Source organism: Aulonocara stuartgranti (assembly GCF_965226115.1).
Source record: "Aulonocara stuartgranti genome assembly, chromosome: 14".
Taxonomy (NCBI): domain Eukaryota; kingdom Metazoa; phylum Chordata; class Actinopteri; order Cichliformes; family Cichlidae; genus Aulonocara; species Aulonocara stuartgranti.
Window position 1 is genome coordinate 14679630 of NC_138950.1, and position 23195 is coordinate 14702824.

At 43.2% G+C, this 23195-nt stretch overlaps 1 protein-coding gene across 1 annotated transcript; it reads left to right on the forward strand.

The window, feature by feature from the left end:
- The first annotated feature begins 250 nt into the window (after positions 1-250).
- On the forward strand, positions 251-11251 carry LOC309688128 (extracellular calcium-sensing receptor-like). Its single transcript, XM_082503603.1, has 8 exons — positions 251-301; positions 677-971; positions 1081-1370; positions 1490-1788; positions 9405-9610; positions 9756-9977; positions 10063-10186; positions 10278-11251. Exons 1-8 carry the CDS (start codon positions 273-275, stop codon positions 11180-11182), a joined length of 2370 nt encoding a protein of 789 aa, XP_082359729.1. The 5' UTR covers positions 251-272; the 3' UTR covers positions 11183-11251.
- The last annotated feature ends 11944 nt before the right edge of the window (positions 11252-23195 follow it).

Consider the following 23195-nt stretch of genomic DNA (forward strand, 5'->3'; position numbering starts at 1 on the left):
AAATGGAGATTGCAGCTCTTGTAATTGGTTTGGTATTGCCTGTTTGTTTGTTTCACCTCAACTCAGCTGTTGCCTTTGCAGTGTGTCTAGATGGTATGAGACAAATGACTAGGCATATAGGAGCTCAAGATGGTACGACGGCATCCTCTCTGAACTGCAAGCTGCAGGGAAGCACTCGTCTACCAGCATTTTCAAAGGATGGGGACTTTGTTATTGGTGGTGATTTTTCCCTTCACGTCTACATGAACACAGTTTACAGTGACTACACCAGCATGCCTGAGCCTGTAAAATGCAAAGGAAGGTTAGTAAGTAAGAAGTTCAGTAATGGGAAGAAGAAGAAGTAAAAACATGTTGGACTGTATGAGGAGAGAAATGTTTTCATGTGTGTTATGATCTACGGAACTACATTGATTCAGTATAGTGTTAAAAAATGTAAACAATGGTCTTTTATTCTTTATAAAAAAAAATGTTGTATTTTAAAAAACAAATTATACAATATGTTAAATAACAGTTTTATAAAGGAAACACAGGAAAGGAATTATATTTAAAAGGAAATGAAAAGACTTTAATTTGTTTAAATTATCCTGTTGTTGATTTTTTCTTTATTTTATTTTTTAACATTTAACTTAAACTAAATCTACAGTGTATATTATAACAGTGACACAACTATTTGCAGTATTATCACCAGTGAACTGCAATCATCGCGTACAATGGTTTTTGCCATAGAAGAGATTAACAACAGCACAGAGCTGCTGCCCGGAATCAGGCTCGGGTATCAGATCTATGACTCATGTGCATCAGTGCCTGTAGCAGTGCATATGGCATTTCAGTTTCTAAATAGCTTCGACCCTGTGTTTTCCACGGATAACAATTGCTCACATTCTGGTATGGTGATGGCTGTTGTTGGTGGCTCGGGGTCTACGACATCCATCAGTTTGTCCCAAGTCATCAGTTCTTTTAACATTCCCCAGGTAAATGCCAATTTCCAATTTCTGTCAATTTTCGTATTTAAAATATGCTATGTGATATTTGTGTTTGCGGTATTTTCTGAGCTACACTGTTTTATTTCTTTTGGTTTAGGTGAGCCACTTTTCGACATGTGCATGCTTGTCTGACAAGCAACAGTACCCAAGTTTTTTCAGAACAGTCCCCAGTGATCAGATTCAAGCTGAAGCACTAGCCAAGCTAGTGAAACACTTTGGCTGGACTTGGATAGGTGCTGTTCGGTCAGATTCGGATTATGGAAATAATGGCATGGCTTCATTTCTAAAAGCAGCACATAAAGAGGGGATCTGTGTGGAATACTCTGTATCTTTCTATCGGACAGACCCACAGAGCAGAATTCAGAGAGTGGCAGATGTTATCCGCAGGTTTCCTCATCAGAGATAATTATTGTGCATTGACTTGTTTAATTATTTGTAAAATAAATGTTTGATCATGTGAAGACATTTAAAAAACATTTTTCTAATGCATTACATTGTCTCTCCAGGTCTAAAGCTGTAGTTGTTGTGGCATTTGCATCTTTTGGAGACATGAAGATCCTGTTGAAGGAGCTCACATCACATGAGCCTTCCCCACCCCGCCAGTGGATAGGCAGTGAATCATGGGTAACCAACCCAGAATTAACGAGGTTCAGTTTCTGTGCTGGGGCCATTGGATTTGGGATTCCGAAGTCTATAATCCCAGGCCTCAGAGACTTCCTGCTGAAGCTGTCCCCCTCACAAGTGGCTTCTTCTCAAATACTTACTGAGTTCTGGGAGGATGCATTTAACTGCACACTGACCAAAAGTAAGACATTTTTCTTGGTTTAAATTATCTGATCAACTGCTGATGTCGGATGTAGCTTCATTGGTTGACCTATTTTAATTGAAAAGTTATTAATCATGACCAAGTGTGAGGAGAAAATACAGGTGTAACTTGAAAAATTTGAATATCATGAAAAAGTTCATCTATTTCAGTAATTCAACTTAAAAGGTGAACGTAATATAAGATTAGACTTACTGCATGCAAAGTGAAAAATTTCACACCTTTATTTGTTTTAAGTTTGATTATTATGACTTACACCTTATGAAAACCCAAAATTCAAAAGCTCAGAAAATTAGGATATGGTGAAAAGGTTCAATATTGTAGGCTCAAAGTGTTAATGTCTAATCAGCTAATTAATTCAAAACAGCTGCAAATGGTTCCTGAGCCTTTATCTCTCAGTCTGGTTCAGTAGGAATCCCATTTATGGGGAAGACTGCTGACCTACAGTTGTGCAGAAAATCATCATCCACACCCTTCATAAGGAGGGGAAAGCCTCAAAAAGTCATTACAAAAGAACTTGAATGTTCCCAAAGAGCTGTATCAAAACACATTAATAGAAAGTTATGTGTAAGGGAAAAGCATGGAAGAAAATGGTGCAGCATGGATGACCACAGCCTGGAGAGGATAGTTAGGAAAAAGGCCATTCAAAAGTGTTAGTTAGTTAGTAAGAGTTAGTGCATCAAGAGCCTGGACATGGGCTTCAAATGTCGTATTCCTCTTGTCAAGCTGCTCCTGAACAACAGATGTCAGAAGCGTCTTACCTGGGCTAAAGAAAAAAAAGAACTGGTCTATTGCTCAGTGGTCCCAAGACCTCTTTTCTGACGAGAGTACATTTTGCATCTGAGGTTGTGCTGAGGCTTTTATCTTTACACTGTTCCTGCAGCAGGGCCTCAAGGCTGGTCCAAAACTCTTCTCGCTCTCCTCCTTGCAAGACACTTTAAATCCTTAAAGTGTGGCCAAGCACAGTAGCTATCTTGGGCCACAGATGGTTGAGGGTAGCTACACGTTGTGAAGGTGGTTTTAAATTTCACCATGTAGTTTGAGTCATCATCGAAGACCTCCATGGTGTGATGCAGGTGGCAGAAAACAGATAAACCCCTGAACATGAGACATATGTCTCACCTCCAAGAAGCTCAGTCACACACCTGTAGTAGACAGTTCAAGAAAGTAAATATTAATCTACACAATAACTGTCAAATATCCGGTCTTTAAGTGATGACGTGATGAATCCTGCTTCCAGGCCCAAACTACCCTGCTTTTGTGTTTTTAACATTTTAATGCTTTGTATCTAGTTCTATTTATTCTCAAAAAGCCCCTAAAAACAGTCAGTGATCACTGTCGCCCTCTCTCGGTTTTTATTAACGCTAAAGCTCAGTTTTTAAAACTTTACAATGCAACTACAGCCCAGCCCATGCAGCAGTATATTAATGACTAACCTCGGATTGTGGATGAATTATCTCAGTTGTTCTCTTGACTTAAGTTTGGTCCGTTTACAGCATCCTGCCATGCGACTGCATTTGTCTCTAACCATTGAGAATCCTCACGGCAACCTTTATCGAGTGGAAAGAAGTTAGCGTTCATCCTCCACCTTCACTGTTTATATTATGCTAACATAGCTGTGTCGCTAGCGATCACTTAGCTCATTATTATATATCAGTTATATATCAGCTAGCCAAACTAAAGTAACCCTACAAATGCCACTGCAGTTTACTTTTCTGTCTTCATTTATGTCAGAAGTGATAGCAGAGCTGTACATCTTAATTTGTTTCAGAAATCTCTCAGTCAGGACAGGCTATATTATATTTAGATGGAAGCTAGCGAGCTAACTCCTTGCTAACTTCTAACTCCATTAAGTTTAATAAATTCCGTTTTCATGGATGCCTGGATGTTTAACTTAATTGCTACACCTGGTAGAGCAGCCACACTGATCTTTTTATTACAGATGAAAGAATTTAGACAGTTTTTAGCTCTCGGTGATGCTGCAGTGATCATTTGGCTTATGGACATGCAGCGGAGTTTGGGCCCAGACAAGGCTAATAACGTCAGACTTAAAGAACGGATAGAGCTTTTTGAAGAAACAGTAACAAAAAGTTAAAAAATAGTTTGATTTACTTGCATGGCTCAAGGACAGTCGCCAGCTTTTGGAGTTAAAACGACTAGCTTGTGCTTTTGTTTGGCTGTAACCAAAGTCTTGTTTGCTCCTGGTGTAGTTCCTCCATATTAGCAGGGCTGTCCTTAAGGTGTCTAATTTTTCTTTCTTTTCAGTGTCATAAAGCTGTTGAATTTTACTTGAAATAGTCTTTTGGCAGAGCAGTTGGAAGTTGGATCACCTGACGCTAAGTGTAGTACATTTTCTAACCCCCTATCTTTTACCACTGATAGTGGTTTACAGTCCAGAGCAATCAATTTTGCGAGAGAATTTGTAAGTTTGTCCAATGTTGTCTTACTAATTTTGGTCCTTAAGTTAGTCATTTCATGAAGTATGGGCTGCCATCACCTTTTGTTGGTACTCAGACTGCTAGCAACATGTTTTGCATTTAGATGGTAACATGAAGTGCTTCGGTGTTATGTGTTGAGACAACGCCAGTCTCTGCGATTCTTTTGGTCCTGGTAGTGATCACGTTTCCATGTTTTACACAATCCTTTTATTACCCATTATTCTTACAGATGCATCTGGAGATCAGCACACTGCATCCTATGCAGTCCTATTCTGAAGGGTGATCTAAAGAGTAACACAGCAGTTACAGTTATAACCTCTGGTCTCCTTCCCCCTACAGTAAACACGCCCACAATAGAAAAAAAAGTGGTACAGTTGCCAGAGGTGTTGACGCCCTGACCCCCATCTCCTTTTAAGGTAGTGTCCATTTGCCCTTTGTCTGCCCCTCACCCTCAGTAGCTTTTGCTTCCTGCCCTGGGGGTGGGTGTTGATTGTCCTCCTGCCCTGCACCTCAATTCTTTGTTCCCATTCCAGGCCTATTTCCTATTTTGTATACCCATTAACCGCCATAATGTAATATTACAAGAAATCCAAAACTATATTCCCTTTAACTCTGATGTATATTAAGGAATCTATTCAAACTCCTTTTTCACAGTTTGCACAAAACCACACTGTCATCAAGCCTTCAGTTGGGTAGTCTTTTGAAATTAAATTTGCCTTTCATCCATCCATTGCTAGGATCATTCCTAGCAATGCACTTTCTTCTGATTCTTTGTAGCTCTGATGTGTGCATCAGTGTAATCGATATACCAGGAAATTGTGCATTGACAAAAGTTAGCTTTTGCCTGGAATGCAAACTGCAATTAAATGTGTAATTTTTTTAGTACGTTGTTGTTTTTTTCAAATTAATTAATCGCAATTAACACGTTAATCAGAATCAGAATCAGAATACTTTATTCATCCCGAGGGAAATTAGGGTTACAGCAGGCAGCACGCTAATGGCGCATGCGCACTTACAAAGGAACCTTCTGACCAACTTTACACAAACATCACATTTGGCAGACATGTCAGAAAGGTAGGCTGATAGGAAAAAACAACGAAAATACACTACATGAGGTAAGAGGAGGAGAAAAAAAACCTCCACTCAGACTGAGCTCCTAGTGGGAGAACAGTTTGATAACAGAAAAAACACCTCAGCACAAAAGCACATGACTATCAATACACCATAGAAACACAAGACAAGCAACAGGGGCGGGTAAAGGGTAAGAGAGAGCCAGTGTAGACAGCGCATCCGGTCCTGCAGCATCTGTGCTGGTCCAGTTGACTGCTATCTTCCCCGGTAGGGCACAAGCATCGAAGGCGTTGGAAAGGGAGGGGGAATGAGTGAGTGCTTATCAGTGTAAGTGTGTGTGTGTGCGTGTCCATAGTTTAGCTGAGACAGTGTCCTTCGGCCTATCAGGCTAAGTAAACAGTCCTCCAGCCAATCCAGGTGTCCTTGCATGGGATGGGAAGAATAGCCGTAACACAGTTGTTATCAGGGAGTGATTGTTTGGCTCCAGCCTTGGGCCTGCAGCTGGTGCCGTGATGGGGATCCGCAATGTTTATGTTCGTTTTGTTAATTTCCATGCAAGCAGCCCAGGAGAATTTTTCAGGCTGCTCTTTAACACTCCGACACTGGCCTCTCGATCTCCCGTTGGAGAGTCACGAGCCTCCCCATGATGGTATCAAACTTCTGTTCCATGGTGTTATCGTTCTTTTGATTCTGAGACCTCACAACTGCAGTGATCCGTTCCGCGATGTTTTCCAACTGTCGCTCAAGGGTCTCATTTTGAGCAGGCCTCTCTCTGATGTTTCCCCTCATACGCTCAATGGTGTTGTTTTGAGCCTTCACAGCAGCTGCAAGCGTCTCCAAGGTGTTGACCATATTACGTTCGTTGTGAGAGGTTGCGCCTCGTTCCATTTCGATTCCAGCGGGCAGCCTTGGGGGGGTTTGAACAGCCGGTTCCGCTCTCTTATTTCTCCGATAAACCAGGGCTAAGCCAACTCCGATCAGCATGAACCCTGTTATCATGGTTCCGAATAGATAGATATCTTCAGCGTCCTCGATCGACAGTCCCGCCAGGCACATGATCCTCCAGTTCTGCCACCCGTCCATCGTGTATCCGGCAGGGAAAGTCGCTCCAGGGCACTCAGGCTCTCCCGAGCCCAGATTTCTCGTTGAGAAAAGGGTGTCAATAGCATTCAGAGACCAGCTGATCAAATCCATAATTCTCTTTTAGGTTTTAGAGAACGACAGTGGGAGGCTATTCCAGGGAAAGTAATGCACACAAGACAAGACAAGGACATAGAGGCAAATTCCGACTCCTAGTTTTTAAATAACCAATTCAAAGTACTTACAGAACAATCAGGTGTTCTGCATTAAATAAGATAACGTGCAAATTATTTTTGCTACTCCTAAAAATTTTTTCTGTCCACTCTAACATAAAGGAGAACATCACAAGCCTGATATCTGCAGGCCTGAAAGCAGGAGGTGTATCACCCCTCGTGTCTTCGACCAGCGTTTACATTGCAAGCTGCCTTTGGTGGCATTTTGGCAGCAACTGCAACATTTAGCAGTTGCCTCATTGTTCTGACACACAAAACAAAATGTTTGACTGCACGACACACTTACTACACACTCCTAACATGCTAATGTCTTGCATCTCAAAACTTGCTGCCTCTCGCTTTCTCGCTGCCGTTTTCCCCCTCTTCCTAAACAACCAAAGCCATTTTGCCATATCATCTTCTGAGTGGTCGACATGGCACATTTTTCCACCAACAGGAAAGAGGTGTTTTTTTTTCTTTTCTTTTTTCTTTTTTTGATCGCAAGAAGAGTCTGCTTCCAAGCGCTTTCCTTAGAAAACACCGGTTTTTTTTCTGCAGTAAACATAACAACAATATTCAGGAAAAAAAAAAAACATTGTGTGTATTTGTTATCGTAACTCTGGATTTACGTGGCCTATCAACACAATTTAAAAACTGGTACATACTTTGAAGTTCACACTTTTAAAACAAAAATTGGAGGCTCAGGGTTGACATAGCAGCTTGTTGCTGTGTCATCTTACATTGGTCATGTGTAGTTTGATTCATCACCAGATACCTCCATGATGATATAGAGCTTTTTGAATAAAGTAGTCATGAGGCGTTCTCGTGTAGTCATGATACGTTACCAGTGGGAGACCAAATACTGTTCCAATTCAACGTACGCATCAAGCCAAGATTGTGATTGCGGATGTGTTCTCGCTCCGCCTTTTTTATTGAGCATGCATTGGTGGTGACTTGTGTGTACTTGGTATAGCTAAATATCCCAGAATGCATTTCACTGAAAACCCAAACGCAGCAATGGCAGAGCGTGGCTAAAAACGTTTAAATATTACTCTTTCTGGGTCACAAAACAAACTTTTAATTTATTTTCAAGAGAGAATGTAGCTGTGTAAGCTTCGAATATCTGCTCGACTTATCAAGATATCAAATATTTCCAAACGTGCTCCGACGTTTTCAGAGATGCCTGTTACCCACCAGCTCCATAGCAGACCGGGAGGTCGAGGATCACTAGAGTTGGCAAGAACAATGGACTCCTGGCACATCGTTTTGACCCCCCCCCCGCGGTGTTTCGCTACTCAGGTTAAATATGATATATAAATCTCTTAGATAACTTCGAAATGTTAATGTTTGGTTTATTTCAGTGTTTTATTTGTTCCTGAGTAAATCGGTTTAGCTGAGATTAGTGTTAAGCTTCATAACATATTAACCCTCTGGGGTCCAGGGTGTAATTGGCCGTTTTTGTCTACTTTTGATTTTACATCTATATCTTACCTTTAAAAACTGTTTGTCTTGCCTTGTTTGCTTTCATTATTTTCAGCACAACCTCAAATATCTGAAAATGGAGTTAATTTTTCATTTTGGCATACTATATTAGCACAATTGATCTAAACTCAGAAAAAAATTTCAACCGCCTACTGGTGTTGGCCAGAGGGCCAACACCAGTAGGCGGTAGGGTAAAGTGGCTATGGCGCGATGGCGCAATATGGCAGCCTCGCTTCTGTCAGTCTGCCCCAGGGCAGCTGTGGCTACAACCGTAGCTTGCCTCCACCACTGTGTGAATGCGAGAGTGAATGAATAGTGGCATTGTAAAGCGCTTTGGGTGCCTTGAAAAGCGCTATATAAATCCAATCCATTATTATTATTATTATTATTATAGGAGAACACCACAGGCCTAAACCCTGCAGTTCTGACAACAGTAGTTCTACCAGTCCTGTTTTCCATGTGGGGATAGCGTTTACACTGGAATCTGCCTTTGGTGGCTTTTTCTGGAGCAAATGTGACATTGACTAGTATAACTAACACACAAAACAGTGACTACACTACACACTAAATATAGCCTCCAAACACACTCAACGTCACTAATGTCTCACATATGAAAACACGCTCTCTCTTTGCTCGCCCGCTTTCTGTCACCAGTGTCACTCCTAAAACTTCCCCCTCTTCATACACAACAAAATACCACATGTTGCCATATCATCTTTTGATTGGTTGATATGGCACAATTTAACACCAATAGGAAATGGGTGTTGTTTCTTTTTTCACTTGCAAGCGGGGAGTGATTGCAGGCGCTGTCTGTAGAAAACAGTTTTTACTGTTTCTTCCCGCTGTAAACACCACTGTTTTGTTTAGAAAAAACAATAGTGTGTATTTGTTATCACAACTCTGGTTTTACGTAGCCATTTAAAAACTGGTATATAGTTTGAAGTCCGCACTTTAGACCCACATTGAAATGGAGACTCTGGGTCGCTGCATCTTGTTGCTGTGTCGTCTTAAATTGGTCATGTGATTTTGACGCACCGGCGCGTTCATCGACCCCAGAGGGTTAATCACAGTTAAATTAAGAGGGGACGGCAGTAAAAACTCCGGACCCGTGATATCATCAAGTGTGGTGTTCCAACTGTACAAATCGCGAGTCCGTGCTTGCATTCTCGTGTTCTTGGCAAGTCCGGACTTGCAGAGAACATGAGTACGGACTCGTGTACTTGAGAATTGAGAAAGGGCCATGATAAACTACTTTATTCTTCCTCAACCAATCAGAAGCACTCGTGTGATTGTTTGCCCTTTTTGTAATTTTTAGATGCCACTGCAAAGAAGAAAGTATGTGATGGAAATGAAGACATACAGAATCTGCAAAACCAGTCCACTGACAAATCACAGCTAAGAGTTACTAACATGGTGTACAAGGCCGTGTATGCAGTAGCACATGCCATCCATAATGCAGTGTGCCAGGAAATAAATGGCACTGCAAAGTGTGACAAGTTAACCAAGTTAGAGTCCAAACAGGTCAGAAGAAATAAATATGTTGATGCCAGTGTCTTTCATCAACTGCAATATGAGTTGATATGTAATATTAATATTTGTTATTGAAATATTGCATAATTATTTTTTTTCCTTTCCCCTCCCATTATACCTAATTTCGTCTTTTCAGATTTTAATTGAGCTGAAGAAAGTAAATTTTTCCCGAAATGGCTATGAAGTGTCATTTGATGCTAATGGGGATCCTGTGGCTATTTATGAACTGGCTAACTGGCAGAAAAGTGAAAACGGTGCGACTGAGATAGTGGCTGTAGGGCTGTACGATGCATCACGGCCCGTGGGCCAGGAATTCCAGATCGACAAAAACATTACCTGGATGGAGGGTAGCATGAAAGTAAGCAGTCAAACTTTAGTAAACAATGATTACAGCTGCATATTAAATATTTACATGTATTCTCCAACATTTATGTCTTTGACAGGTGCCAGTGTCAGTGTGCACGGACAGTTGTCCTCCAGGAACTCGTAAAGTGTTGCAGAAAGGAAAACCCATCTGCTGCTATGACTGTACAGCATGTCCTGAGGGGGAGATCAGTAATAGCACAGGTAAAGAGAAATGATTGCCATGCATTTAAAATGTTTCATTGTGTATATATGAAAATCAAGAAAATTTTGTATTTATGTGTTTTTTATCCAGATTCAACTGATTGTTTACCTTGTCAAAAAGAATTCTGGCCTAACGCAAAGAGAGACACTTGCATCCCTAAGCCTGTAGAGTATCTTTCCTTTCAAGACCTCCTAGGAATTATCCTGGCTACATTCTCAGTTCTTGGTGCCTGTCTGACCATCGTAATTGCAGCTGTATTCTTTTGTCACAGGAAAACTCCAATTGTCAGGGCCAACAACTCTGAGCTGAGCTTCCTGCTGCTCATCTCACTGACTCTGTGTTTCTTATGTTCATTAACTTTCATTGGAGCACCATCTGAGTGGTCCTGCATGCTGCGTCACACTGCATTTGGGATCACCTTTGTACTCTCTATCTCCTGTGTACTTGGGAAAACTATAGTGGTCTTAATGGCTTTTAAAGTGACAATTCCAGGTAGTAATGTGATGAAATGGTTTGGTCCTCCACAGCAAAGAATGACTGTTGTGTCTTTCACCTTTCTTCAAGTTTTAATATGTACTGTTTGGATAGTAGTGAGCCCTCCCTTTCCAATAAAAAATCTAACCACGTACAAGGAGAAAATCATATTGGAATGTGCATTAGGCTCTGCTGCTGGCTTCTGGGCTGTGCTTGGATACTTAGGCATACTTGCTGCCTTTTGCTTTGTTTTAGCAGTCTTAGCCCGCAAATTACCTGATAATTTCAATGAAGGCAAGTTTATCACCTTCAGTATGTTGATATTCTGTACTGTCTGGATCACATTTATCCCAGCATATGTCAGCTCCCCTGGGAAATTTACTGTAGTTGTGGAGATTTTTGCAATTCTGGCCTCCAGCTTTGGTCTAATAATGTGTATATTTGCTCCCAAGTGTTTTATCATATTGTTCAAGCCTGAGAAGAACACCAAAAAATATTTAATGAACAAAAATCAATCATAGTATATCAGAGCTTCTAGTACTTGCAATTATTGCAACATTAAGCTGGAATTGTACAAATTCAATGCAAAAAGAAAAGTTTTCAAATTTTTTTTAATTTCAAAAATCTCTTTATTTACAACTTTTTTCTGTTATTAATTAATGTTATTGTTATTTATTCATATTATTAAAATTTGGGCTATAATGGTTGTAATGATGTATATCAACTTGAAATGCTCCCAAAAATGGCACTACAGCATGTAAAAATATAATATAAGCTCTGGCAGACTTGGTTCTATGGTATGTCTTAAAGGGTTAAAAGCGTCAACATTAGCTCTTCTCTGACAGCATAGTGGGAGTTTCTAAAATTGACGGAGTCTTCATTAATCCCATGGAAACGTACACCTATCTGAAACAACCCTGATGTGTTACAAAACAATAATATGATAAACTTTCCAGAGTTGTAAAGGAATCACATGCTTAGAACATATATTAGAAGGAACAGAATTTATTCCATTTGACAGACTAGTTACACAATATGGGATCAACAAGAAAAGATTTTTAGAATATCAACAAATTAAGTCCATAGTAAAAAAGAAATTTAAACCCGGTCAGGTTGAACTACAAACACCATCAAGTGTGGCATAATTTCTTACTCTTAAAACCCCAAAATTACTCTCCAAACTGTACAGAATGCTTTCTAAAACAGATGAATCAATATCACTTCCTATTGCAAAATGGGAAGCGGATTTATTAGTTAACTTAGACCAAAACTTCTTGTCTCAGATATGCATACAAAGCTTTCATTTAATTAGAAATCCCAGTCTTCAATTAATTCAATACAAAATACTACTACTTTCTGGGGGTGCTACGTCACCAGGCTGCCCTGGCTGGGCCTTGGGTCCTGGTTGGTGTGTCGCCAGGGTTTTGGGTGGGTGGGTGTATGGGGGCTCAGCCCTGGCGCAGGGTGCCGCCAGTGCATCGAGCCACCTGAGGGGCTCTTCAACTGGTGGGGGAGGCTGTCACATCTTGCAGGAGGTCTCCTCTCTCCAGGAACTCACTCTGCTGGTGGGGGAGATATAGGAGAGGTGGAGGAAGAACTCAGCTTAGTGTCTATTGTCTTGTGTAGTCTGGAAGATGAGTGGATGACGGGGTGGGTGCAGTTTTCTCTGTGGTGGGGTTGGGTGGGCTTTCCCGGGCTCTGTGGGGCCAGGCGGCGCTGCTGAGGGGGCACTTGCCCCTCCCTTCCTTCCCTCCCCATCTCCAGCTGCTTCCTTCTTCCCGCTCCACAACAATCACCCACACATGCAGGGCCTTGGGGTAAAGGTGTGTCACAAGGGTGCAGGGGAGGCACCGCCCCTCTCCCCTTCTGGCTACCTGTGCCTCAATTTTATCCCACAACTTAGACATTCACATTACTCACACTCTCATAACACATACAGTGGGGCAAAAAAGTATTTAGTCAGCCACCGATTGTGCAAGTTCCCCCACCTAAAATGATGACAGAGGTCAGTAATTTGCACCAGAGGTACACTTCAACTGTGAGAGACAGAATGTGAAAAAAAATCCATGAATTCACATGGTAGGATTTGTAAAGAATTTATTCGTAAATCAGGGTGGAAAATAAGTATTTGGTCAATAACAAAAATACAACTCAATACTTTGTAACATAACCTTTGTTAGCAATAACAAAGGTCAAACGTTTACTATAAGTCTTTACCAGGTTTGCACACACAGTAGCTGGTATTTTGGCCCATTCCTCCATGCAGATCTTCTTGAAAGCAGTGATGTTTTGGGGCTGTCGCCGAGCAACACAGACTTTCAATTCCCGCCACAGATTTTCTATGGGGTTGAGGTCTGGAGACTGGCTAGGCCACTCCAGGACTTTCAAATGCTTCTTACGGAGCCACTCCTTTGTTGCCCGGGCGGTGTGTTTTGGATCATTGTCATGTTGGAAGACCCAGCCTCGTTTCATCTTCAAAGTTCTCACTGATGGAAGGAGGTTTTGGCTCAGAATCTCACGATACATGGCCCCATTCATTCTGTCCTTAACACGGATCAGTCGTCCTGTCCCCTTGGCAGAAAAACAGCCCCATAGCATGATGTTTCCACCCCCATGCTTCACAGTAGGTAATAATAATAATAAATTTTATTCATGAGCGCCTTTCAAGTCACCCAAGGACACTTTACAATAGAATAAAACACTTAGTAAAACAATGGGAGAATAAGAACAATAAAATACAAGCACAAGATAAAATGAACAAACAGTGGACTCACAGTGAATATGCAGATTTGAACAGATGAGTTTTGAGTTGGGATTTAAACTGGGGGAGAGAACCAGTATTTCTTATTTCAGGGGACAGAGAGCTCCACAGCCTGGGAGCAGAACAGCTGAAAGCTCTGCTTCCCATGGTGGTGAGGCGGAAGGAAGGTACAGTAAGCTGGATAGAAGAAGAAGAACGAAGTGAACGGGCAGAACAAGTGGTGGTTAACAGGTCAGAAAGGTAAGAAGGAGCGAGGTTATGAATGGCCTTGAAGGTGAGCAGAAGAAGTTTGAAAATTATCCGGAATTTCACAGGGAGCCAGTGAAGTTCCTGAAGAACAGGGGTGATGTGCTGGTAGGAGGGGGTTCTGGTGATAATGCGAGCAGCAGAGTTCTGAACCAGTTGAAGCTTATGGAGGGATTTTTGGGGGAGACCATGCAGAAGAGAATTGCAGTAGTCAATACGGGAGGTAACAAGACTATGTACAAGAATGGACGTAGACTGGGTGGAAAGAGAAGGAAGCAATCTGTTAATGTTACGTAGATGGAAGTAGGCAGCAAGGTATGGTGTATGGTGTTCTTGGGATGCAACTCAGTATTCTTCTTCCTCCAAACACGACGAGTTGAGTTTATACCAAAAAGTTCTACTTTGGTTTCATCTGACCACATGACATTCTCCCAATCCTCTGCTGTATCATCCATGTGCTCTCTGGCAAACTTCAGACGGGCCTGGACATGCACTGGCTTCAGCAGCAGAACACGTCTGGCACTGCGGGATTTGATTCTCTGCCGTTGTAGTGTGTTACTGATGGTGACCTTTGTTACTTTGGTCCCAGCTCTCTGCAGGTCATTCACCAGGTCCCGTGTGGTTCTGGGATCTTTGCTCACCGTTCTCATGATCATTTTGACCCCACGGGATGAGATCTTGCGTGGAGCCCCAGATCGAGGGAGATTATCAGTGGTCTTGTATGTCTTCCATTTTCTGATGATTGCTCCCACAGTTGATTTTTTCACACCAAGCTGCTTGCCTATTGTAGATTCACTCTTCCCAGTCTGGTGCAGGTCTACAATACTTTTCCTGGTGTCCTTCGAAAGCTCTTTGGTCTTGGCCATGGCGGAGTTTGGAGTCTGACTGTTTGAGGCTGTGGACAGGTGTCTTTTATACAGATGATGAGTTCAAACAGGTGCCATTCATACAGGTAACGAGTGGGGGACAGAAAAGCTTCTTACAGAAGACGTTACAGGTCTGTGAGAGCCAGAGATTTTCCTTGTTTGAGGTGACCAAATACTTATTTTCCACCCTAATTTACGAATAAATTCTTTACAAATCCTACCATGTGGATTCATGGATTTTTTTTTCATATTCTGTCTCTCACAGTTGAAGTGTACCTCTGGTGCAAATTACTGACCTCTGTCATCATTTTAAGTGGGGGAACTTGCACAATCGGTGGCTGACTAAATACTTTTTTGCCCCACTGTACATATAGGACCTTGGTGGGCACGCTACATGGCATCCAGAACACCATCAGGGTGTATAGCCTGACCCCTGGCGCCGTTGCCCACCTCTCAATTTTACATACACGTATACATTGAGGGCTATCAGAAGGGGCTATGCGTTTATCTGCTGCTCACTGGCAGGTAGCTCCATGCACTCCTGTGTTTTAAATGCACCTTAGAAAACACATTCATCAACACTACATATGAGCAGGCGGAGGGAGGTTTGGAGTCTCTGTTGCCTGTTGGGACGGGGGGGGCTGGGAGGAGGAGTTGGCCGTCCGATTGGGCTCTGGAATGTTGGGCCTCCCTGCTGCTGCGGAGTCGGGGCGGTCTGCTTCTCCCCACCCCAGGGAAAAGGGTAACACCACCTGGGTCTGGGTGCACTTTCCCCCTCCAGGGGCAAGGGTACCTAAACCTGGAATATAGAGTACGCTTGGGGAGTGTGATTGTGTGTACAGTGTCTATTTAGGTCTGCCTCCAAATTGGGTGAGTGCTGAGTAATTGCATATGAGAGCATGAGGGTGGGAATGGATGTTTGTCTCTGTGTGCGCCTCTATGTCTGTGTCTATATGTCAGGTCGGGTATCAGACGCCACCTCTCTAGGGACATCTCAGGCCCTCCAAGGTATGGAGGCCTATCTCCCCCCACCACTCCCCCTGCCAGTGGCAGACGCACTCAGACATCGGTGCATTGGTGGTTCTTTGTGTCCAGGGATGGGCATCCAGGTATGCACCGGCTCACTCCTGGTGGCTGCCTGACGTGGCCTGGAGCCTGGGGCTCTGTCAGCGGAGCTCACGGGCACATCACTGCAACCCCCCTGGGCTTCTGCTCCGCGGCTGCTGAGTGACCCCTCATCTGGGGCTCTCCTCAGCTCTTTCCGGGAGAGTGGCACGGTTGCCCCTCCATTGGTCTTCCTTGGTCTCTTGATCTCTGAGGGCCTCTGGATGTCTGGAGCCTGGATCTCCTTCATACCTGCTCCATGCCCTGGAGGACGGGGCTATGGCTCCCCACACCCTCTAGCAGATCATTACATGAAGGAACCTTTTAAATACAAGCGTGCTCATGCTCACAGGTGTACACACAGGTGCTCACACACACAAACTACACCCTTTTTGGCTCCTACCTCAAAGCACACTGTGCGCTGTCAATCCTACATGCTGCACAATAATATTCAATATTTAGTATTTACTGTTATATTCACATAGATCACTGCAATGATGTTGTTTATTATATTGCTCTTTTTGTTTGCTTGTTTTCTGTTTTTTCTTTCTCAACAGGTGATCCAGGTGATTGATATATGTATTTTCTGTCTGTTTGTTTTGTTGGTTTTTGTTTTTTGCCCTTTATCACCGTTCCTCTTCCCCGCTGTTTTTCTTTTCCTGAAAAGGCTGACAATCGCGGTGTTTTTAGCTCCTGCCGTTATCTTAATGGCCATTACACAGTACAAAACACAGCTCAAAACCGCCACGTATATGTGCACAAAACTGCAATGTAATGCTTTTAATGCTTACAAAACAATGAAGGATTACCTCTTAAATATCTTAACAGTGTACACATTGGAAATATATCAACTTTTAAACACTTTTACCTGAAAACAGGGGGAAAAGAATCACGAGAGTGATTATGACTTGCGTCTCTCATGCAGTAGTTTATTGCAGTGAGGAGAACGCGCGAAAGCCCCCTAGTGGAGAATAGAGACACTACTAATCGATCCCAGAAAAGGCTTTGTTAGATTTGTATTGTTGATTGTCATTTATGCTTAGAAATATTTACTTATATATGCTTAGAGTTTTGTAATTAGTTGTAGATTGGTAGAGGTTTTGATCCTTGATAGTCTGCAAACTTTGTGTGTATTAGACAGCACTTTGGGAGCATGAGAGGTCATACCGTGTCTTATTGTTTTATGGTAGGATTAACGTAGCTACGTCTGTTCTAGTCTAAGTGCTCTTTGTTTAGATGAACTGCAGGACTTCCTCACCGTGTTATCTAGGATGAACCATCTAGGGTGAGGGGGAGGCTACCCTCTTCCTGACCAAGGATGTTTGACCCTTTGATCAGCAACACACACACACACACACACACACACACACACACACACACACACACACACACAGGCAAGGTACTCTTTGTTTGTATGTAGACGTCGTATGTTAATGAACCTATGCATATTCATGTAACCTCAATAAAAGGACAGTGTTACGGGAGGACGGACGAGAGCTACTGGGGTCAAGCGAAGGAACGGTGCCTGTCCGGTTCTCTCCCGTGCACGAGTACCATGAAGAAGTTTGCCTACTTGTGTCTTGCTTGCAGTGTAATTATATTGTCTTAACGTTCCAGCGAATAGGTTTATGCTACAAACCTATCAGGCTTACTAGCCGATCACTGATGTATAGATTGCAGTTCTCTTAAGTAACATGAAAGCCATTAATATAACATGAAAAATAATAAACTCTTAACCATTTTCTTACCATATTTACATTATTTTCGTCCTTATATCAACTGATATGAATTAGTATTAACTGAACAGTTTTATATGCAATAGTCATTCAACCTGTCACACTCTCCCCCACTCAAAAAATGTCGTCCCGACATTATACCAACAAGATGCTTTTCAGTCTATATTCTCTTGTAGTCAGGACATCAACAGTAGAGTGAACCAATGTCCTTAATTCTGTGGGTTTAACACCTGTTTCACCACAGTCCATCACTGGTGACTGAAGACAAAGTCTATAACCAGTCCATATGTGAGTCTTCACAAAGTCTATTGTCTATGGTTATAATCCACAGATGGGGAAAAGTTCATGTCTTTTTCTTGATGACAGTCTTTAAGTACAGTTCTCAAGTCATCAGTGGAAAAGTGTCAACTTACATTTGCTGGAGTCCATACAAATCAATGGGCTGGGTGCAGTATGACTGCACAGCTGGAAACCATGGAACCAGGCCCGGGTACACAGGAAGCAGTTGCGGTGCTGGCTGAACACTGTAGCAAGATGGGGTGCCCAGTTGGTCATACGTCATCCGTCTTGGCGGGTGTCTCTCTCGCTGTGGCCGCTGAGGTGTCTCCTCCTCAAGTCTCTCGAGTACAACAGGTGGAGGAGGGGCAGGTATGTCACCTGCAGTGGGCTCTGCCTCCTCACAAGTTGTCTCCACGGCAACTGGGTCAGGCGCCTCCAGATGGTCTCCAGCAAGAGGCTCTGGTGTTGGTGCAAGAGCAGGGACTGAAGCTGCGGGCTGAGACGTTGCTTTGAGAAGTTCTTGTTCTGATGGCTGGGCCACAGGTTGAGGTGGTGCGTAATGACAGCGGTATTCATCAACACTGCCCTCATCATCAGAGTCTGGCACAACAGCGACAGGTTTATCAGTCTTTTTCTGTTCATGTCTTGTACGATTATCTTTTTCAGGCACTTTTTCAAAAGGTAAGTGGTCACATGACATAAGCAAGTTTCTGTGAAGCACTCTAGAGCGCCCTCTGCCTCTCTCCGGTCTTACCTCATAGATAGGGAGGTCAGGCCCCATTTGTCTGACTACTGTGTGAACAGTGTCCTCCCAATAGTCTCTCAGTTTCCCTGGGCCTCCTCTAGGTGTCAGGTTTTTGACCAGAACTCTCTCGCCAGGTTGTAACACAGAACTCCTTACTTTTGTGTCGTAGTGTCTTTTGCCCTTGTCAGCAGCTTTCTTTGCATTCTCATTTGCTATAGAGTAGGCTTGTTCCATGCCCTTTCTCCATTTTTCAACATAGTCTCTGTGGTCACTAAAATCTGTTTCTGAGTACAGTCCAAAGAGCATATCTACTGGTAGCCTGGGTGACCGTCCAAACAGTAGGTAAAATGGGGAATAGCCAGTGACTTCACAACGTGTGCAATTATATGCATACATTAACTTGTTGATAGATTCCTTCCAGTTTGACTTTTGTGTTTCAGTTAGCGTTCTAAGCATTTGCAACAATGTCCTGTTCATACGTTCAACTTGACCGTTCCCCATTGGGTGATAGGGTGTTGTCCTAGAACCGGCCATGCCACACAGTTTCTTGAGCTGACTGAATAGCTGATTTTCAAATTCACCTCCTTGGTCATGGTGAATGCGACAGGGGAAGCCAAACTTTAGGGCATAGTCATTGAATATCAGGTTTGCAGCAGTTTTGCCTGACTTTGAGGTGGTGGCATAGGCTTGGGCAAAACGTGTGAAGTGGTCAGTTATCACTAGAATATATTCATAACCGCCTTTGCATTTTTCAAGAAGGAGAAAGTCTATACACACCAGCTCAAAGGGCTGCGTAGTTACGATGTTTGTTAAAGGAGCTCTTGTTTCATGGCTGGGCTTTTTCTGCTTTACACAGGAGCAAACGTTGGTCACATAATGCTCGATGTCTGACTGCATGTGTGGCCAAAAGAAGCGTTCACGTATCAAAGACACTGTGCGATCAACACCTTGATGGCCCATATTATTGTGCAGCTCTTCAAGTACAGTCTTTTTGAACTGATCTGGCAGGACTAGCTGTTTCCGGGCAGAAGTGAGTCTGTACAAGATGCCATTGTTATCTAGTCTTAACTTGCCCCACTCTCTGAACAAGCATTTTGTCTTAGGGTCAAATGTTCTTAGCTCTTTGGGCAGTGGTTTTGAATCTGTCTGTTTACACTGTAATACAGGGCTTATAACAGGATCAGACTTTTGCGCTTCATTAAGCTGTTCTTTTGGTATGGGTGTGAATGTTGCTTCTGCTGGCTCACCTTCTGCTGTGACTGACATTGCTGCAGCTGAGAGTGTCCATGCGGCAGGTGTGTCTTTCTGTACCTCAATGGCCTGGATAGCAGCTGCAATAGTGTCCGGTGGCACTTCCTCAGAGCAGTCTCTCATCAAGGTTTCGACATCAAGTGGCATTCTTGATAAAGCATCTGCATCACTGTTTTCCTTCCCTGGTTTGTACTTAATGGTGAAGTGAAAATCAGCGAGCTCAGCGACCCATCTTGATGTGGTGGCATTCAGTTTGGCTGTTGACAGAATGTACGTTAGCGGGTTGTTATCGCTATAGACAGTAAATGTTGGGGCATAGTACAAATAGTCTCTAAATTTGTCAGTGATAGCCCACTTCAATGCTAAAAATTCTAGTTTTCCTGCATGGAAGTGGTAGTTTTTTTCAGCCGCTGTTAGAGTACGGGAGCCATAAGCAATAACTCGCAGCTTACCATCTTGTCTCTGGTACAACACTGCGCCTAGCCCTTTGTGTGAGGCGTCTGTGTGTACGATGAACGGCTGTGTGAAATCTGGGAACCCCAGCACTGGTGGGTGGAGCAAACAGTCTATTAGTTCCTCAAGCGCACGTTGATGCTGGTCAGTCCACACGATTTGTTTTGAGGAGGGCACAACTTGACTGGCTCTCTTTGGTCTTGCCCTTGTCCCTTTTGTGGTGTCTGAGTTCTCTGTGGTTTTGTCAGCTTTTAACAGTTCATACAAACAACCTGCTTTTCTGGAGAAGTCTTTTATGTATTGTCTGTAGTAGGAGAGAAGGCCTAACATTTTTCTGAGCTGACCAACATTTTGTGGTTTTATACCTTTGAGTGCTTTGACTGCTTCAAAATCTGCAGGATCCACTTTACTGCCTTCTGCAGACACTATTCTGCCCAAATAGCGCACCTCAGACTTAAACATGTCACACTTACTTGGCTTAAGCTTTATACCAAAGCCTCTCAATCTCTGGAGCACTTTTCTCACGTCCTCCAAGTGATCTTTGAAAGTTTTGCTGTAAACTAATGTGTCATCCAGATAGGGGATGCAGATGTTGTCGCGCAGTCCATCCAGACACTCTTCCATACAGCGCTGAAATGCTGCAGGGGCATTCATAAGTCCAAAGGGGATGCGAATCCACTCATATAATCCCCAGGGGGTCACAAAAGCAGTGAGTGGACGACTTCCTTCTGACATGAACCCCTGGTGGTACGCTTTCCCCTGATCTAAAAGCGAAAACGAGGAGTTTCCACCCAAACTGTCCATAATGTCCTGGACGCGTGGGATGGGCTGGCGATCAGGATGGGTTTTCCGATTCAGGTCTCTGTAGTCTATGCACAGTCTTAAAGTACCATCTTTTTTTCTAACACAAACAACTGGTGAGGAGTATGACGAGTCTGACTTCCTGACCCAGCCTTGTGCTATTAAATCATGCAGGTAACTTTTCATCTCTTGGTAGAGCGGCCGTGGCACAGACAGGTATGTGCGTTTGACTGGTTCGTAGTCTTTGAGTGATATGGTCATTTTCAGTTTTTCAATACAGCCTATATCATTGTCTGTTTTAGAGAAAGACTGGCATTCCTCTCTGAGCATCTGTTTCGCTAATACTCTCTGCTCTTCACCCAGGTGGCTAAGATCTACAGGTGGGTCCCACTCTTCACTAGCGCTACACTGGGCTTGTGTATTTGTCTAGTTAACAGTAGCTACAGATGTGGCTTTTTCAAACACCTGGGCAGGTAAAACAGCTGTAATAGTCTGAACCGAGCCAACTAATGTACGGCCTGGAATGACAATTTCATGGTCAGTTGGGTTAGAGACACCTAGTGTTATGACGGGTAAAGTACCCTTCTTAACTTTAACCAAAGTGTCAAAAAACTCAAGATCGTCTGGCCACTGGGGGTTTAAGTCTGGCTCAAATATCATGACCATGTCTTGTTTAAATGGCCCTGCTGCTATACGACCCTCAACATGCATGTGGCTTTTTTTAGGTACAGTAATACAGTTTTTCTTTGTCATCACTTTGTACTCGTCAACTGCATCTGCACTAACAGCCTGTATAAAAGCTTTCACCTTGTGTCTTTTGAGGCTGGAAAATGCTTTTCTCACTGTGCTGTACAGTTTAGCTTGGTCAGTCTTATTCACAACGTATTCAATTACATTGTAGCCTATAATTGGGCATGTGAGCTGAAAACCTTTCATTATCAACATGGGGATGGTCAATTTCTCAGTTTGTTCCGTTCCGGAAACAAGTTGGAAGGTTGTCTCAACCCACCCAAGATATGGCATGTTGGTCCCATTTGCTGCGGTCAGGGTGAGTTCAGATGTGTCCATAATATCTGCTACATCTCTCAGCTCTGTGTGTGGCAGATAGTCCTTTTTCCACTTCTCATCGATGATTGATACCTGTGAGCCTGAGTCCCATAGAGCTTGAAGCCTGTGGCCGTCCAGGAAACACTCAACCAGACATTGCCTGCCCACCAGAGATGTGACTTTGTGAGGGGAATTTACATGAGCTGGCGACAGTGGTACCTGGACAGTCTCATTTTCTTTCTTAGTCTTTAAGCCAGTGCATTGTCTCTTATGTTGTCTCCAGTGTTGTTTCTGGCATGTTCTTGAACAATAAAGTGCGTTTTTACATGCTGAACACTGTCTCATGCCTGACTTTTCTTGTTTACAGTTGGAGCAATGTTGGGACTTGTGGATGATGGGCATGGTTAACACTCGTCCCTCGGTGGTAACCATTGCTGGTTTAAATGTTTCTCTTTATATGGTCTCATACCTCTGCTTCTACATCCAGCCTGAAAGTGTTCTCTACTCCCACAGAGGTAGCAGTGGGTGCAGCGCTCGTTGACTCCATTCTGCTGGCAGATGTGGCACCTCCTCTAACGGCGGGCTGGACTACCTGTGTAGTGCTGTACAGGATACTGAGGGGGTGGTGGCCTTTGACGGGGGCCCTGGAAGCTATAATACTGCTGGTCCCTATCATACTGCATAACTGGTGGTGGGGCATATGACTGAGGACCAGCCACCGGCTGCTGTAGAGTCTCTTTAATCTGAGCTATCTCTGCACTGAGACCTTTCAGGGAGGCTACACCTGTCTTAAGCTCCGCTAACTCAGTTAAAAGCTCGGGTGGTATCTTAGCTTTAACTTCTTTCACAGGGTTCTTAGCCGGTGACACATCATCTGACTGCACTGCACTCACACTTGTAGCAGTCTGTGATGCTAAACATCTCTTCTTGTTTTTCCTCTCTGCCTCGTTGGCACAAGCCATATTTAACCTCTCTAACAGGAGTTCATCAGGTGTCTTAGAGTCTAACAGGAGTGGCTGCATATCTATCCTGACACTGTCACTCTGGAAGCCTGTGAGTATGGTGTGCAAACACATACGCTGGACTAAAGCTGGGTCGTATTTGAGTCCTGACTCAGATTCTTGGGAAGCAAATAAGACTTTCTGCTTTAGATCTAAAACTCTCATCAGGAAGCTTTGAGCAGTCTCTTTTGGGGTCTGTACCTCAGAGGCAAGTTGTTTATACAGTTTGGTGGCGCTCTTCTCC